The sequence below is a fragment of the Atheta coriaria genome, unplaced genomic scaffold (genome assembly GCF_025399875.1).
Source record: "Atheta coriaria isolate IRGN ID8LTWV9N9 unplaced genomic scaffold, Caltech_Dcor_3.1 hic_scaffold_6_pilon, whole genome shotgun sequence".
NCBI lineage: Eukaryota > Metazoa > Arthropoda > Insecta > Coleoptera > Staphylinidae > Dalotia > Dalotia coriaria.
Genome location: NW_027045448.1, coordinates 11,677,005 through 11,692,440, shown reverse-complemented (window position 1 = coordinate 11,692,440; position 15,436 = coordinate 11,677,005). Strand labels below are relative to the sequence as shown.

The 15,436-nt window shown below is 37.0% G+C and overlaps 4 protein-coding genes across 6 annotated transcripts; 1 reads left to right on the top strand and 3 right to left on the bottom strand.

Moving 5' to 3' along the window:
• The first annotated feature begins 93 nt into the window (after window positions 1-93).
• LOC135794636 (tonsoku-like protein) lies at window positions 94-4,784 on the top strand. The gene is made up of 7 exons (XM_065305974.1): window positions 94-206; window positions 291-708; window positions 768-2,104; window positions 2,161-3,337; window positions 3,411-3,601; window positions 3,665-4,382; window positions 4,436-4,784. Exons 1-7 carry the CDS (start codon window positions 200-202, stop codon window positions 4,764-4,766), a joined length of 4,179 nt encoding a protein of 1,392 aa, XP_065162046.1. The 5' UTR covers window positions 94-199; the 3' UTR covers window positions 4,767-4,784.
• Window positions 4,785-8,700, bottom strand: oxt (Xylosyltransferase oxt). The gene is made up of 5 exons (XM_065305976.1): window positions 8,459-8,700; window positions 7,753-8,398; window positions 7,553-7,695; window positions 7,344-7,501; window positions 4,785-7,284 (listed from the first exon to the last, which is right to left on the bottom strand). Exons 2-5 carry the CDS (start codon window positions 8,373-8,375, stop codon window positions 5,485-5,487), a joined length of 2,724 nt encoding a protein of 907 aa, XP_065162048.1. The 5' UTR covers window positions 8,376-8,398; window positions 8,459-8,700; the 3' UTR covers window positions 4,785-5,484.
• Window positions 8,701-8,831: 131 nt separating this feature from the next.
• LOC135794733 (mucin-2-like) lies at window positions 8,832-11,699 on the bottom strand. The gene has a single exon (XM_065306116.1). The coding sequence runs from the start codon at window positions 11,697-11,699 to the stop codon at window positions 8,832-8,834; it is 2,868 nt and encodes a 955-aa protein (XP_065162188.1).
• Window positions 11,700-12,702: 1,003 nt separating this feature from the next.
• LOC135793776 (uncharacterized) lies at window positions 12,703-15,424 on the bottom strand. Of its 3 annotated transcripts, XR_010548711.1 has the most exons (4): window positions 15,123-15,424; window positions 13,729-15,070; window positions 13,551-13,662; window positions 12,703-13,259 (listed from the first exon to the last, which is right to left on the bottom strand). XR_010548711.1 is itself a non-coding variant. In XM_065304861.1 (3 exons), the coding sequence occupies exons 1-3, from the start codon at window positions 15,145-15,147 to the stop codon at window positions 13,211-13,213; spliced, it is 1,416 nt and encodes a 471-aa protein (XP_065160933.1). In that variant the 5' UTR covers window positions 15,148-15,424; the 3' UTR covers window positions 12,703-13,210. The 3 variants fall into 3 exon arrangements, 2 of the variants coding, with proteins under 2 accessions (XP_065160933.1, XP_065160932.1); XM_065304861.1 differs by lacking the exon at window positions 13,551-13,662; XM_065304860.1 differs by lacking the exon at window positions 12,703-13,259 and having other exon boundaries at window positions 13,420-13,662.
• Window positions 15,425-15,436: the final 12 nt, after the last annotated feature.

Genomic DNA, 15,436 nt, shown 5'->3' with positions numbered 1-15,436 from the left:
GTTTGTCAACAACCAATCAGATGCTGGCTCGCATAGCGGTAATTTTAAAAATATTAACGACGACTTCTTCCACGACTAACCGTAACTAACCTTCAAGATTTCAATATTTACGCGGTTTTCTGTCTATAACCCGAATGCGTAACTTGTTGCTTATTTATGTGTGATATTAGTGTATAAATTTAAAATTTAAGAGTTCAAAATGGAAAGTAAGTAATCAGTTAATAACTATTTGCCTAATATGACATCTCGTAAGATAGTTTATATTTAATATAAAAAATCTCATCTTTTAGAACTATTAAAACGAAAGAAAAAAGCGCAAACAGATGGTAACAAAACATTACTAACTTCTGTATGCATAGACCTTGCCGAACTTCATTTAAGCAATAGCAATTATAATGCAGCAATTGACGAATACAAAACAGTTGCAATGATTTACAAACAGCAGAACAAAATGCTTGAATATGCCTGTGCGCATAGAATGATTGGTGAGGCATATACCCACTTATTACTCTATGACAATGCCCTAAAGCATGAGGAAATTTACCTCAAGGTAGCTCAAAAAGAAAACAATAAGATGGAAGAACAAAGAGCATTTGCCACCATGGGACATATTTATTTAACAATGTCATTGTGTTCAGAGGAACCAAATCATAAAAATTTAGAGCTGGCTGCAAACAATTTCATTAAAAGTTTAAATGTTTGTGAGAAGTATGATAATAAACTATTTTCTTTAAGATAATTGTATACATAATGTTATTATTTTATAGATTGAGTGGTGTTATTTCTAAAAGAGAACAAATGGATATGATGGCAAGATTATTTGCAAATCTTGGGGTGGTCAAAGAAGCTCAAGGAAAATTTTCTAAAGGAATTGAGCTAGTCATTAAGAGTGTGAATGTGTGCAAGAAGTATGATATTTTTGAACAACTTGAGAGGTGTTACACAACCCTAAGCTCTTTATATCTCAAAAGTGGTGATCACAGCAGTGCAATTAGTAATTTAAATCTAGCCATGGAAACAGCAGGTAGATTACCACAAAAAGTTTCATTAACTTGTTCATCTCTCCTGTCTAAAGCAGACATACTGATGAAAATGAATGATCTACAAGGCGCAAAACGCGTTCTACATAAAGCATATAAACTGAAAACGCCAAACAAAACTGATCGTGATACAATTGAAAAGAATTTAAAAACTGTCATGGCGATGAGTTATGCAGAAGAAAATTTATTGGTAGCATCAGTGGATGATCACCAAACAAGAAAATCTCTTTATGAACGCCTTGGGGATGGCGCATGCTATTTTAAAAATTATTCTACTGCCATTGACTACTACAAAATGATGCTGGACTCTGCATTAAAGAATAATGAATGTGGAAAGTCCCTGAGTCCTTGTTATAACAGTCTAGCACAAACTTATTTAGATAATAAGCAATATGACAAAGCAATTGAATATTATAACTTAGATCTGGAACTGTCTAAAGATAACTTGAGTGAATCAATAAACACAACTTTTAATATAGCATCCGCTATGGATAAAGCCGGCAAAGACATCAATTCAGTTTGTGCACTGTATAATCAGGCCCAAGAAAGGTGTCGAATAGCTGGAGTCAAAAAGGAACTTGCGAGGGTTTTGGAGCGACATATTTTGTATTTAAAGAAAAATTTCAGAGTAACGGACGCTGCCAAATTGGAACCCGAGTTTGAAGAGTTGAATTGTTTGCCAAGTGATAGTGATAGTGGCGGAGAAGAGGCTGAAGATACATTTGCACTGGGTGATGATGTAGATATTAATAACATAACGGATCTATCTTCAAGTGATGATGAAAAGGATCTAACAATAAAATCAACTAGGAAACGAAATAAAACTACAGCTTTTACAATAAAACGAAATGCGAAAGGTGAAACTCAACTACACGTTGCAACGATTGATGGTAATGTGCAATTAGTAGAAAAATTATTAGGGCAAGGACATGTTGTTAACATTAGAGATAATGCTGGATGGCTACCGATTCACGAGGCATGCATTTGTGGTCATTTAGAGATAGTTCAAATGTTAGTAGAAAAGGGTGCTGCTATCAATGATAGAGGTGGCGTTAAATGTGAAGGTAAGCAAGTATTTACTACTTCAATTATGTGATTTAATTTGTCTTTTAATTATTAGGCATGACACCATTGCATGATGCTGCATCAAATGGTCACTTAGAAGTTATTGAATATATGTTAGCGAAGGGTGCTTCCCCACTTGCAAAAACAGATAATGGCGAAACTCCTCTAAACTTTCTAAAATCATGGAGATCTAACGTAACTTTAGACGCAAATGAAGAAATCGTTTATAATCGCGTTGTAGAATCGATAGCAATCGCGTTATCGAAAGCCGGTCAACATGATACAACAAGTTCGCTAAACCGATCAAACGAAGCTCTTGTATACGTCGAAGATGATAATCCTATTTTAAATATGACAAGATCATCAAAAAAGCCCAATCACCCACGGAGTAGTAACAGTTTAAGATCAGATGCAAGCGACACAAAAAGCAATAAAAGTTCAAGTAGTACTTATTCTTCTGATCTGAGAAGAAATATTAATGCTGGTGATGATGATTTAATCACACAATCGAATGTTACTTGTGATTACAAATCTACTATGGATCTATTTCGCAAAACTTCAGGTAATGAACCGAAAAAGAGAAAATCTATTCAACAATCTGCACTAGTGTCTACAGATGAAGTAGTGGATGTTGATGATTGGTTGGAGGATGATTTGGGTGCCATGAACACAACGAACAAAAAGAAATGTCGTGTGAATTTATCACTCAAACGCGCAAATTCATTAAATTCTTTTACATCTGACATGGACGCACAATCTGATGATAGTGCGTCGCTTGATTTGGAAAATATTGATTCCAGTAATGTTATTACAATTGAATCTAGCGGTACAAGTGGCACAAGCTCAAAATCTGGCTTCCGGAAGCGTAAATCCCAACAGACACTTTTTAAGAGCGGATTTACTCGTGTGCGAGACAGTCCTAGTCCGGTTGAGTCAATGTTCAGTTGTGGTTCAAATTGGGGATCAGATAAAAGCGCGAATTGCAGAACGCAATCAAAAATATCAAGTTTTTTGTCCAGTGGTGATGTTCACTCAAATAGAAACAAGGATGTTAATACAACTAATGTAAAAGAAAGTGATATGAATTTAACACAACCACTGATTAAAAATCAAATGCTGTATATCGATGTACGGATAGATGAAAAATTGTTTCGGATCCCATTTCCGGCGAAGGACTTAGAGAGTTTAACGATTAGTTGGTTGGCGGAGGAAACTGCGAAGCGATTTTACAAGTAATTATTACAAATGCGAAAATTAAAAATGATAATGATAAAATAATGTATTTTTGTTGTTCTTTGCAATTAGGAAGGAAGCAATGAAACCAGTTATTGAAGTAGAAACCAAAAACGGAGCGATATTATGCGACGATGATGTTTTAAGCGTGTTATTTCCTATTGGAGTTACGCAATGCGAGGAACTTCGCGCAAAAGTAGTAAAATGGAACGTCCCACAATTAAAAGAACGTTATTTAGACGCGTGCCATTATTTTAATATGGGTAAGCCATTTTGTAAGCAGAAACATGAAAAATTTAGTGACAATTTTTTTATGAATATTTCAGAGCCATCCAATGAAATTTCAACAATATTAGACTCCACCACTGTAAATCTCGACTTATCAAACAAAAAATATCGCGATAGGTGTATTCCAATAGCACGAGCACTGAATCGTCAAACTAGTCTCTATGAACTCAACTTCAGCGGACTACTAGCCGGAAACAAAATGGTAGAAGTATTATGTGAGTCCCTTCCATCGCTCGTGAATCTATCTGTTTTAAACCTAAGCACTAATCACATTAATTGTGATGGGTTGTACACATTGTCTACAACATTACAATACACACCATTAAGATCACTAAACGCACTGGACTTAAGTTACAATCCATTGGGAAATACGTGTTTGAAGCATATAGCCGACTTAACTCACAGTCTGAATTTAGAAAAGCTTCATTTATGTGCAGTTGATTTCACTATTGGTGTTTTCAACAGCAGTTACAATCAAAATGTATCTTTAAGTCTAAAGAATTTAACAGAGTTAAATGTAAGTCACAATGAACTTGGAAAATCAGACTTAGCAAAATTTTTGAACTTTTTGTATGGGGATAAAGTTGAAATGTTGGAAATTGGTAACAATGGTGTTGAAACAAGCGGGCTTGGGCTAGACATATTCAAAATGTTACAGAGAAAATCGCAAGATCTGGAAAATCACAAGGTGGCGTTACGAAAAGCTGGATTATCATGGTGTATGCTAGAAGATGATGATATTTGTAACCTAATAAGGTAAGTTATTAGCTTATGTAGCTTTATGTTAGTTTCTAAATTTCTTATTTTAGGCCTTTAAAAGATAGTGATAAACTTGAACAACTCGATCTATCATTTAATGAGTTCTCTGGTATGTGTTTAAAAGAATTACTCACGACTTCACCTCCAAAACGCCTCCTTATTATGGGATGTGGCAAGTTGAATGGGGATTCAAATATGTTTGATACTGAATGGAAATTTATATCTACAAGTTGTGAATATTTGGAAAGCACTCTAGATTGTGTGCAGGATTTCCAGCAATGTGATACTCTAATTAATATGTTTAGGGAAAAATACAATGATCAATTGGATATCAGGGGGCTAGATGAGGGTATGCTCACATTATCTGTTTGTAATACTTAAATACATGCTTTGACTGAATGTTGTAAGTATTTTATGTTTTTATTATATTAATATGTAACATATATGGCCAGTCATTGCTGCTCCTAAAAACCTTAAAGTATTGCGTACTTTAAGATAAGAACATAGCTTTTAACATGATTTACAGTATTTATAATTAGTATGGCATTTATGATCATGAAAGTTTGTAGTAATAAAAGTTGGTGTCCAATAAGTTAAAAAGAATGTAGTCTGTTGAGTGTTTGGACCACATGAATGGATGTGCTGGTTTTTACAACAATTTGTTAGGTAACTTCGCTAAAAATGCTCAATTTGCGGAAAGTTTTTAGATCAGTTATAACATCGGCTCTAATTTGAATAATAATAAAGTTCTGTAACTTTATGTAGCTACCCAAGTTGGATCAGTGTGAAAATCTAACACTGATCAATTACACTGTTAACTTTGTTTTAAAAGTAATCACCTATTTAGTATTTGTTTCTAGACACTGAGAAACCGTTTAACTGTTTTAACATGTATGTTTTTGTAAATATTGAATGCAACATGCAACAAACATGCAAGATTCAAGAGGAATACAAGTTAGTTGTAAAGTCACGTCACGTAGAATGAAGAAAATTTGGAGCACCAATTTAATATCACAATAACAACGATAATAAAATATATTTTCATCTTTTACCCCGTAAAATTTCGTTCCGCACACTTCTTTCATGTATATTTAAACATTTAGTTAAGTCCACCCGTTGTTTCATTCACTTTACCAATGAAACTCTTTGGATCGGGGGCTAGAGAACTCCAATCTGTGTCAATACAATTTGTGACAATACCGCACGTTTTAACGTTGTCATGTTTCGCATTTCTTGCAATACAACTCGAACCCAATGTGTAAAACTTAGCGAAAAGCGTATCGATCCATTCCTGCAGGTCCGGCCCGAAACGTTTCGAGTTCGCCACGCTAAGTAATTCTAATCGTTCGCGTTCGAAATTACTCGGTAGATATTTTTCAAAAGAAGTGTCAAACTCTTTAAAGTTCTCCGCGCCTGAATGAATAAAATTTACCTGGTTCTGCGCAATAGTATTACCGCCCACAAAACTCAAAGGAGTGACTAAAAACTTCACTTCCGCCGCGGATTCATCATGATGTATCAATTTAATCGTCCACGCGCCAGGTAATAAAGGTTGCTTTAGGGTTGGTTTGCTAAATCCGGTAACAAACATGTCGTCTACGCTTATCTCAGTCACGTCCACCAAATGCCCCGCAGGATTAATCCACAATAACGTTAAATTTGTACTTTTGCTAGCTGCATGCGCCGCGTTGAACGTGTAAATCAAAGCTGCCTCCGAGTAAGGGCCTAAACTTCGCGCCAAATTACGTGATATCTGCTCCTTTTGGTCGTACTCGCTACTCACTATCATCGACTTAATCCGGTAAACGATATTAGACGACTTGGTAAGCAAAAGTGTGTTTTTCGGCTTGAACCAAGTCTCTAACTTAACTGTGCCTACATCAGTAACGTTCAAATCGTACAAAACTAAAGTCTTCTGGTAACTGTCATTCGTGTGATATGAGTGTATCTCTTTTAATTTGTAATCGCCTGCGGTGCAATGTTTATTTAATGTTTTAATCGTGGTACGTATCACGCTATCAGTTAAAGTCAATAGACTATCATCCCCAGTAGTACCCAAATCAAACGAGTTGTACACACTCTGCCAATAGGAATTTATATTGAGTAAATCCGTATGATAGCTGTCGCCATACAACCACTGCTCCAATTGCAGCACCACCGCTTGGTTGATAATCGGCTCGAATTTTCGCGCGAAATAAATCTGTCGACTCTCTGTATTTTGCACCCTTAACCAGTCCTCTGGTTTAAAATCATTGGGACTACACCCACACCAATCTACAATATGCTTGTATTGACACTTACACCCCAACTTACGCTTCCAATTGGTGACGTGCAGGTTGTTATCGATATAAGTGTTGCAGAATTTCGAATTACGCAACACTGTATGGAAGAACGACTCGGCCGGCAGGAGAGTGTAGGTGAAAAGCACCAATAGGCCTTCGACCAGTTCATCAGGGGAATCAGTCGCGATGTACTCGACAAACTTACGTGATAGCGCCACCCAATCGCTGCCACCGTCTATTTGAATGCCCCACGGAATTTTGCGGTCCCCAGTGCGCCACATGTGCGTATCGCATTCGATAAACGTTTTATCCAGACCCTGTTTCTGAATAAAACGCTGGACTTCTCTGCCATGCGACTTGACAAAGTTTTTCTCGCGATTCAGCGAGAGGAAGGATGTTAGGCGATCGAGTGTTTTCACCGGATAGTCCGATTCACTGAGATTTATGACAAAATCCCATTGCCAGTCTATATCGTCGATCAGTTCGCGCATCGCGGAGCGCAGCATTTTGAGCAGGGATGCACCACCCCATATCGTTGCAAATCTACGCCGCGTCAGTCTTACATTCGGAAATTGTCGTTCTAAGCTCAACAATTCCCTAAATAAATAATCTTGCCTCTGCAAAATTACGACTTATGGTTAAAAAGAACAGAAAGAAATGTCGTGGAAAAACTTACCGCGTCTACATGAATATAAAAATAATGATCCCTGTGATATAAAATCTTGATCAACCTCTTCACTTGTCTTAAAGCTCGTCCATTCAGTGTGAGAAGGAATACGATTCGTACCTGTTTTATATTTGTACTTCCTGTTGACGCGATGCGTGGTGAAAATTCTACAAATACATTAATAAGAACCATTCAAACATAACCTATCCTAACCCAACTTTTTATGCCTGTTTGAAAAACATTCATTGTAAAATATCCACCACAAGCTTGATGTGGATCTGAGGGACATTTCATATTGCATGATGAATCTGGTTGTTTGGCTGTTGATGGAGGCTCATCATTTCCACAAAAACACTCAATCCTTTCAAGAAAAATGATTAATGCCAAAAAAATTATATAAACATAATTCGGTACTTACGAATATTGTACACCGGCATAAGCAAACCCTGACTGAAGGCACAAACGTATACAATACTCTGGAGAGTTGGCATCCTTGTTCTTGCCATAATAACCACTGAGCAATCTAAAGTTCTTTTCATCTTTAAAGCAGCCCAACAGCTTGCCAGGATCACGTCCTTCATTTGGACAATGATTATGTAACTCTGTTGGATACAAAGAACCACTCTGAATAAGGCACGTAATATTCGCAATCTCCTGCTTGCATCTTTGAGTTTTTGCTCTATGAATTGCAGAGACAGCTTCTTTGGTAGATATTTCACAAGATGGCACAAAATCTAACTCCTCCAAACGCAACCTTACTACATGTTTAGTGGTTGATGGAATGACTGTTGAAGGTTTTGCCACCTTCTTTATCTGCCCTTCATCATCATCTATAACAAGAGCATTGTTACTCCTTCGCGCCGAATTCACGCTAACTTCGGCATCTTCATTCCATGAATTTGGCAAATTTAAATTGTCTGGTTGCAAGATAAAAAGTCTAATGGCAAGAAACAATTGAAATATAAAGATTGCAATGCCAATCAGAAAAAATATTTTGTATCTTCGTATCCAACGATTATCTACGCTCTTCACTACAACCATTATATTATCTTGTAATCATTGTTCTAAAATGTAACATCGTATAATCAATTGTTTGTTATAATCTTATTTTGTATGTTACTCACCTAGTGCAATTCGTTTTGCAAATAAGCTTAGGTTAGATCCACTTTGAGATGTTTTTCTTTCATTGTAGCACTTCCTGTGACACTATCTAAACGTTATTTTTAGGATACATCACATATTACGTTACTATTCCGACCCAGTTTCGTTTAGGACTATTATAAAGACTATTTATATTTATTAGCTTAATCAAAACGCAATGTCAACTAGATCAACTAGACTACTTCTTACCGCCTTGCTACTTGACAAAGTTGTTAGTATGTAGTAGTGTAGTTAGCATGTGCCCTGCCATCTAGAGTGCGTTAGTTCAATATCAAGCAATGATTTCTAACATTTTATTTAAATTTTATTATGATCTTTATAACTCAAAGAACAAGTTTATAGCAGAATACCTAAAACATTATGAATTAGATTACCAATACCGCCTAATAGTCCAGTGTTTGGGGGTTTAGTTGGTTTTAGAGTTGTAGGTACTGTTGGAACAGTAATAAGAGTTGGAATCATGATTACAGGTTTAGTTGTGGAAGTTCTTTCTGTTGATTCGGTTGATGGTTGATGAGTAGGATCTTGGGATGGCTTAGTGGGTTCGGTTGAGGTGAGATTGAAGGGAGAAGTTGAAGTAACCACGGTTGTATCAGTAGGTTCCTTTGTTGGTTCCCTTATCTCTCCAGTTGAATTGCTCATAGATCCATGAGTTGGATCGGAGGGCCCATCAGTGGGTACACTTTCCGTTGTAGTAGTAGTTGGCTCGGTGTATTTAATTGTAGTAACAATTGTTGCGTCTGTATAACTGGTACTTAGAGGTTCTTCTGTGGCTTTCTCTGTCTCATCCGAGTAATTCGTTGTAGAAATTGTTGTAGTTTCGGTAATGGTGTTTAACTCAGTGGGTTTAAGTGTTGGTTCCATGGTATCCTCAGGCATTCTGGTAGTTGCAGGTTCGGTAGTTGGATCGATAGGGTCAAGAGTGAATAGTGTTTCGGTAATCATAGGCGAATCAGAGGTTTCTTTGGTTGCATCAGTGGGCAAAAGGGTGGAAATTGTTTCAGTAATGTGTGTTGATTCAATAGGATCAATTGTTGACAGCCCCGGTACTTCAGTAGAAATTGTACTCGGAGGTTCTTCACTTGAAGAAGTTGATATTATTGTTTCAGTAGTCATGGTTGGTTCACCAGATTCTTTCGTTGCTTTGTTTGTATCTTCCGTTGAATTTGTAGTTAGGGGTATTTCGGTTGAATCGGTGGACCAAAAATTAAAAATCGTTTCAGTAACAATATTTGGTTCAGTGGGTGTTATTGTGGTCTCGATTGTTCCCACAGTTGAATTGGTAGTATAAGGTTCATTAGTAAGTGCAATCGTAGTTGTGGGCAATGTTACAGTAATCAACATTGGTTCTGTGGGTTCATCTGTTGTTTGTTGTATTTCGTCAGTATAATTTATGGTGGAAGGGTTTTCAGTTAGATCGGTGGACCAAAGAGTTGGTACATGTTCGGTAATGATAGTTGATTCGGTTTCGATTGTTGGCTCATTTGTTAAGTAAATGGGTGTAGCTGGAGGATTATTGGTGAGGATTTCAGTTGTTTCAGTTCTTTCAGTAGTATACTTTGTTGACTCGTTAGTTCCCCCTACAGAATTAGTAGTTGAAGCTTCGCTAGTTATATCAGTTGACCAAAGAGGAGGTTCACTTTCCTTGATTGTTTGCTCGGTATTATTAACTGTTATATTGTTTGTTGCGTCAGTGCTCACACTTAATGGTTCAAGTGTAGTATTGGTGAGCCAACGAGTGGATGGAATTTCGGTAATCATGGTTGATTCGAGGGGTTCCTTTGTCCATTGCTCTGATTCCTCAATTGAATCGATGGTTGGTGTTATTGTTTTGGTTGGATCGGTAGGAGCAAGAGTAGGAATCGGAATAGTTACAGTGACATTAATTGATTCATTAGGTGTCAGGGTTGAGAAGGCGGTTTCCTCGGTGGGATGAGATTCTGCAGGTTCTTTTGTTGTGTCCGTAGGTGCTAGGGTTGAGGGGACGATTTCTTCTGTTGGGTGGGAACTTGCAGGTTCTTTGGTTGTTTCCATAGTATCCGAAAGCACAGCTTCTTTAGTAATCGTAGTTGCTTGAGTAGACTCCCATGCTGGCTCCTCAATTTTCTCAGTCGTAATTATTGTGATGATTTCTTCTGTTGAATCAATAGTCCCATGAGTAGGCGTAGTTTCTGTAATTGCTACTAACTCAGTAGTTTTTACTGTTGTTTCGCTTGTTGTATCTACAAAAATGGTTGTTTCAGATTCTTCAGTTGAATCTATAGCGTCGGTAGTCCAAAATCTGATTGTTGAATCTGTAATAGTGGTTACTTCAATAGGCTTTCCTGTAGGTTTCTCAGTTTCCTCAGCTGCCATAGTAGTTAGGGGTTCATTAGTTGTATTAGAGAATAATCGAGTAGGCATAGTTTCGGTAATTATAACAAACTCAGTAGTTTTTATTATTGATTCGCTTGATGGATCAACAGAATTGGTTGTTCTACACTCTTCAGTTGGTTCTATAGCATCGGTAGTCAAAAGAGTGGTTTGCGAATCTGTAATCGTGGTTACATCAATTGGCTTTGCTGTAGGTTTCTCAGTTTTCTCAGCCGACATAGTAGTTAGGGGTTCATTAGTAGTATCAGAGGTCAATCGAGTAGGCATAGTTTCGGTAATTATAACTGACTCAGTAGTGTTTGTTGATGCTTCGCTTGTAGGATCAGTGAAAATGGTCGTAGGAGGTTGCGTAGATCGTTTGGTAGTAATGGTAGACGAACCTGTAGTTGGCGCTTCGGTAATCATGGTTGATTCTGTTGGTTCCTCTGTTTCTACAGTAGAATTGATAAGCGTTGATTCCTCAGTTGAATCACCAGGGGTACTAGTAGTTAATGTTTCCTGACTGGTATAAAACTCAGTAGGTGCAATTGTACCTTCAGTAGAGTAAGCAGCCCAAGTAGTTGGTGATCCAGTAATTATTGTAACAAATTCAGTAGTTACTGGTTCTTCTGTTTGTTTAGTAGAATCGGTAACAAGAATTTCTGTTGTTGGATGAGTCAACGTAGATACTTCAGTTCCACCTAAATTTTCAGTGGTTGCTTCTGAATTCAAAGTTGTGGAAGGTAAGAAAGTAGTTTCTAATGGTTGAATCGTTGTTATATCGCTAGTTGTAGTTATAGTGGTAGTTAGGGGAGAGCAGGTAGGATTCGTACATTTTTTACTTGACGCCATATTAAAACTAAACTATATAATATATTCGAATAAGTTTAATGTCCCTATATAGCCTATATATCTGCCTATAATTATAGTATGGTACAGCTCCGTCACAAATCACACAGACAGAATTATGATCAGTTTTCCAAAAAATGGAAATCGTACGAAAGTACCCCACACACGGGGTACCTTCGTGCATAGTGTGGGGTACTTTCGTACATGATGGGGTACCTTCATACAGTCAAAGAAAATAAACAATTGTTGATTAAATTTAATCATTTATTGAGATCAATTTAACACAGAATCAGCATTTTTGTATTAAGAACCAAGATATATTATTTAGGTATTCATAGGTATCATATAATATGCATTTGCTTCATTATCAGTCTTTGTAGTTTTCTTTTGCTTCTTTAAATTAAATGACTCTTTCGATTGAGATTTCCTCTTTATTGAAGATGCGTTATCTGCATCTAAGACAAGATGTAGAGCTTTGATGGCCTTAGCTTTTTGTTTTTTCTCTTGCACTTGCTTCTTCAATAGTCTTCCTTTTTCTATTTCTGCCAGTCTATCTTTTTCCGGAGTATCAGTGTAAATTCTAGATTTGCCTGGTAGCTTTCCTTTCCTTGTTTTCTTTATTGAATCTCTGTCCACTCTAGGATATGGCCTGACTAACTCTGGGGTGATCAACCCCACAGCTGGTGAGCAATCTGTTACTGTTGTAGGTGATAGCAAAGATGGAGACACAGATGATGAACAACTTGGAAGGTTTTGTTGAATAAACTCTGTCTGTATGGGGTCTGCTGGTATGGTCTCTGGCACATCGTAATCTTGAACGGCTACAGAACTTGATTGCTTATCTTGCGTGGATTGTAACGCTTGAAATTATTCCTCCAAATGTAACTAGTTCTCCCCTCTCTGCTGACACAAGTTGGCCTATTTGTTTTTGATTCTTTTCAGCTAAAACTTTAGGTGTGCTCAGCACTGTGGAAATTCCGGACTCATCAAAATTAAAAATACGATCTGAAGTAAATTTGTACTTTGTTAGAACCTTTTCAAGGTTATTATAAAAATCAGTTACAGCAGTCTTGTTAAAAGCAAATGATCTAGCGGCGCTGGTATTTTCAGGCTTTCTAAGACTCAGGTTTCCGTTTCGCCTGCGGAAACTATCCAACCATTCTTTACCAGCCATTTTATTATGATGCCAACTCGGATGAAAATTAAGCTGATTGGCTTTTGCAAACTCATATGCCAATTTTCTGACCTGGATGATCGTCAGACCGTAGTGCATTTTGGAGCATTCAATAATGTAATTGTTTAAAAGGGCTTCCTCCTCAGTTGAAAACACCTGATTTGACGTAAACTTGGAAGTGAACGCACGGGTAGGCATATTTTCGGCAGCTTCTTGTTGATGAAACTTTTCAGACGACTTTCGAGTGTTGTTGGTTTGACGCCATATTTTTGTGCAGATTTTCTAATAGATAATGTCTTATCCAAAACTTCTTTTATCGCCGATTCTATTGCACCTTCATCTACCTCTCCCGTCCTCGTCCCTTTTTAATATATATTCGCGGCATGGTTCTGTAACAATATTAGATTTTACTGAAAAATAGATACATTTAAATGTCCAGTCAGGCACGGGGAGCATTCGTACACGTACGAATCTACCCCACCCTACCTGTACGAAGGTTCCCCAACACCAAAAAAAACAATTAATATCGAAAATAAAAATAACCGCTGAAACTGGGCCAAAATCTATATTTACATGCTAAACTAAGTTATTCCTTCACAAACTGTGTACATTCACTTTTACAATAGGAATAAAGCGTGAATAAACAAAGATGTTTAAAAACATAACCAAAAAATACTTACTTGGCGCGAAATCACGTTACGACTCGTTGCGTCGAAGCCGGCGGCTGCACTGACGTCTCACCCCGCGAGTAACCTATGCGTGCGAGTGGGTCTCACGCACACAAACACAGACCTGTCAAAGTATTCTACAGTGGTAGGAATAAGGACTGTACGAATGCTCCTACTGTACGAATCCTACCTGCTCTCCCCTATAGGTTGCGTGGTACCAATTGATGGGACCGTAGCTTGCGTTGATTCAGTCGTAGGAACAGTAACTTTTTGAGTTGTTTGTGTTGTTTGAGCAGATGTGATTGTCGTAGGCACTGGGGTCGTTGTAAAAACAGGCATGGAAGTAGATCTCGATCCACAATTCGTTTCAATTAAATAATTACAAGCCTTCAGCTTTGTATCCCACATCAGACCATTATTGCAAATTAATCCATACATTGTACGATTATAACAAACATACAATGCCGCACAATATTGCATATTAGAATAAAATACTTGATCAACACAATCTACATTAGTAATTATATCTGTGGTTGTACTTGTCGCAGGGGGCATAGTAGTACTTTGAATTGAATCAGTAGTAGAGACAGGGTTTGGAGTAGTAGTTGTACTAACTTCTGTAGTAACAGAATTTGCAGTAGTAGTTGTATTTCCACAGTCTATTAATTCAGCGTTATTGCAACGTTTTAAATTTGTATCCCACACAAATCCGTCAGAGCATTCTAATGTATATAACGTTCCATTTTGGCAATAGTAATATTCTTTGCAATTTAGTTGATTAGGATAGTAAGATCCTTCAATACAATCTATATTTTCAGTTGTTGTTATAGCGCTAGTTGTAGGTTGCATGGTTGCAATTGAGGGAACTGTTGCTTGCGTTGTTTCAATTGTTGGGACAGTAACTTTTTCAGTTGTTTGCGTTGTTTGCGAAGTTGTGATTGTCGTAGGCGCAGGGGTCGTAGTAAAAACTGGCATAACAGTAGATCTTGATCCACAATTTGTTTCTATCAAATAATTGCAAGCCTTCAACTTCGTATCCCACATAAGACCATTGTTGCAAATTAATCCATACATTGTCCGATTGTAGCAAATATACAACGCTGCGCAATATTGCGTATTAGTGTAAAATACTTGATCAACGCAATCCACATTATTAATTATATCCGTGGTTTTACTGGTAGCAGGAGAAATGGTAGAGGTTTGAGTGGACTGAGTGGTTGAGACCGTGGTTGGGATAGTTGTAGTACTTGCTGTTTTAGTGGTAGTAGTGGTAGGTTTAGTAGTAGTAGTTGTTGTTGTGGTTGTAGTAGTTGTTGTAGTGGTAGTAGTGGTCGTAGACACACAAGGTGAGCTAACTGCGCATTCATTTATGTTAGGGTTCCAAACCGACGATGATGGACAAGTAAAGATATAGGACGCCCCATTATAACAATAGTAATATTTTGAACAATTGCCAGAGTATGCAAAAAATCCATTTGAAGGGCATACAAAACTTTGAGAATAACTATGATGAACCAAATTCAGAAGAAACCCTAAAATTGACTTTTAAAACATTCAAAACTTGCATAGAAATACTTTCCTTACCAATAAAATATATTTTTCGTAACATGTTTAAACGCAAAAACGTTCGCACTTTTCGTTTTAAATTTCATACTGGCGTCAATTTGATTCTTTTTTTAACTTATCATTTTAAAAACTGCTTAAATGGATTTCTTGTACAAATAATTTTAATACGATTAGATGTTAATAAACAAACAAACAAATCCTTCAAACACATAATTACTTTACACTTAATTCTCCACAGACGTTCAGAAATTAAACTTTAAATTTGTTAGCTAAACTTGTGCAAGATAACCAAAGTATGTTGACGATTCAAAACAGAAAATAATAATGAATAT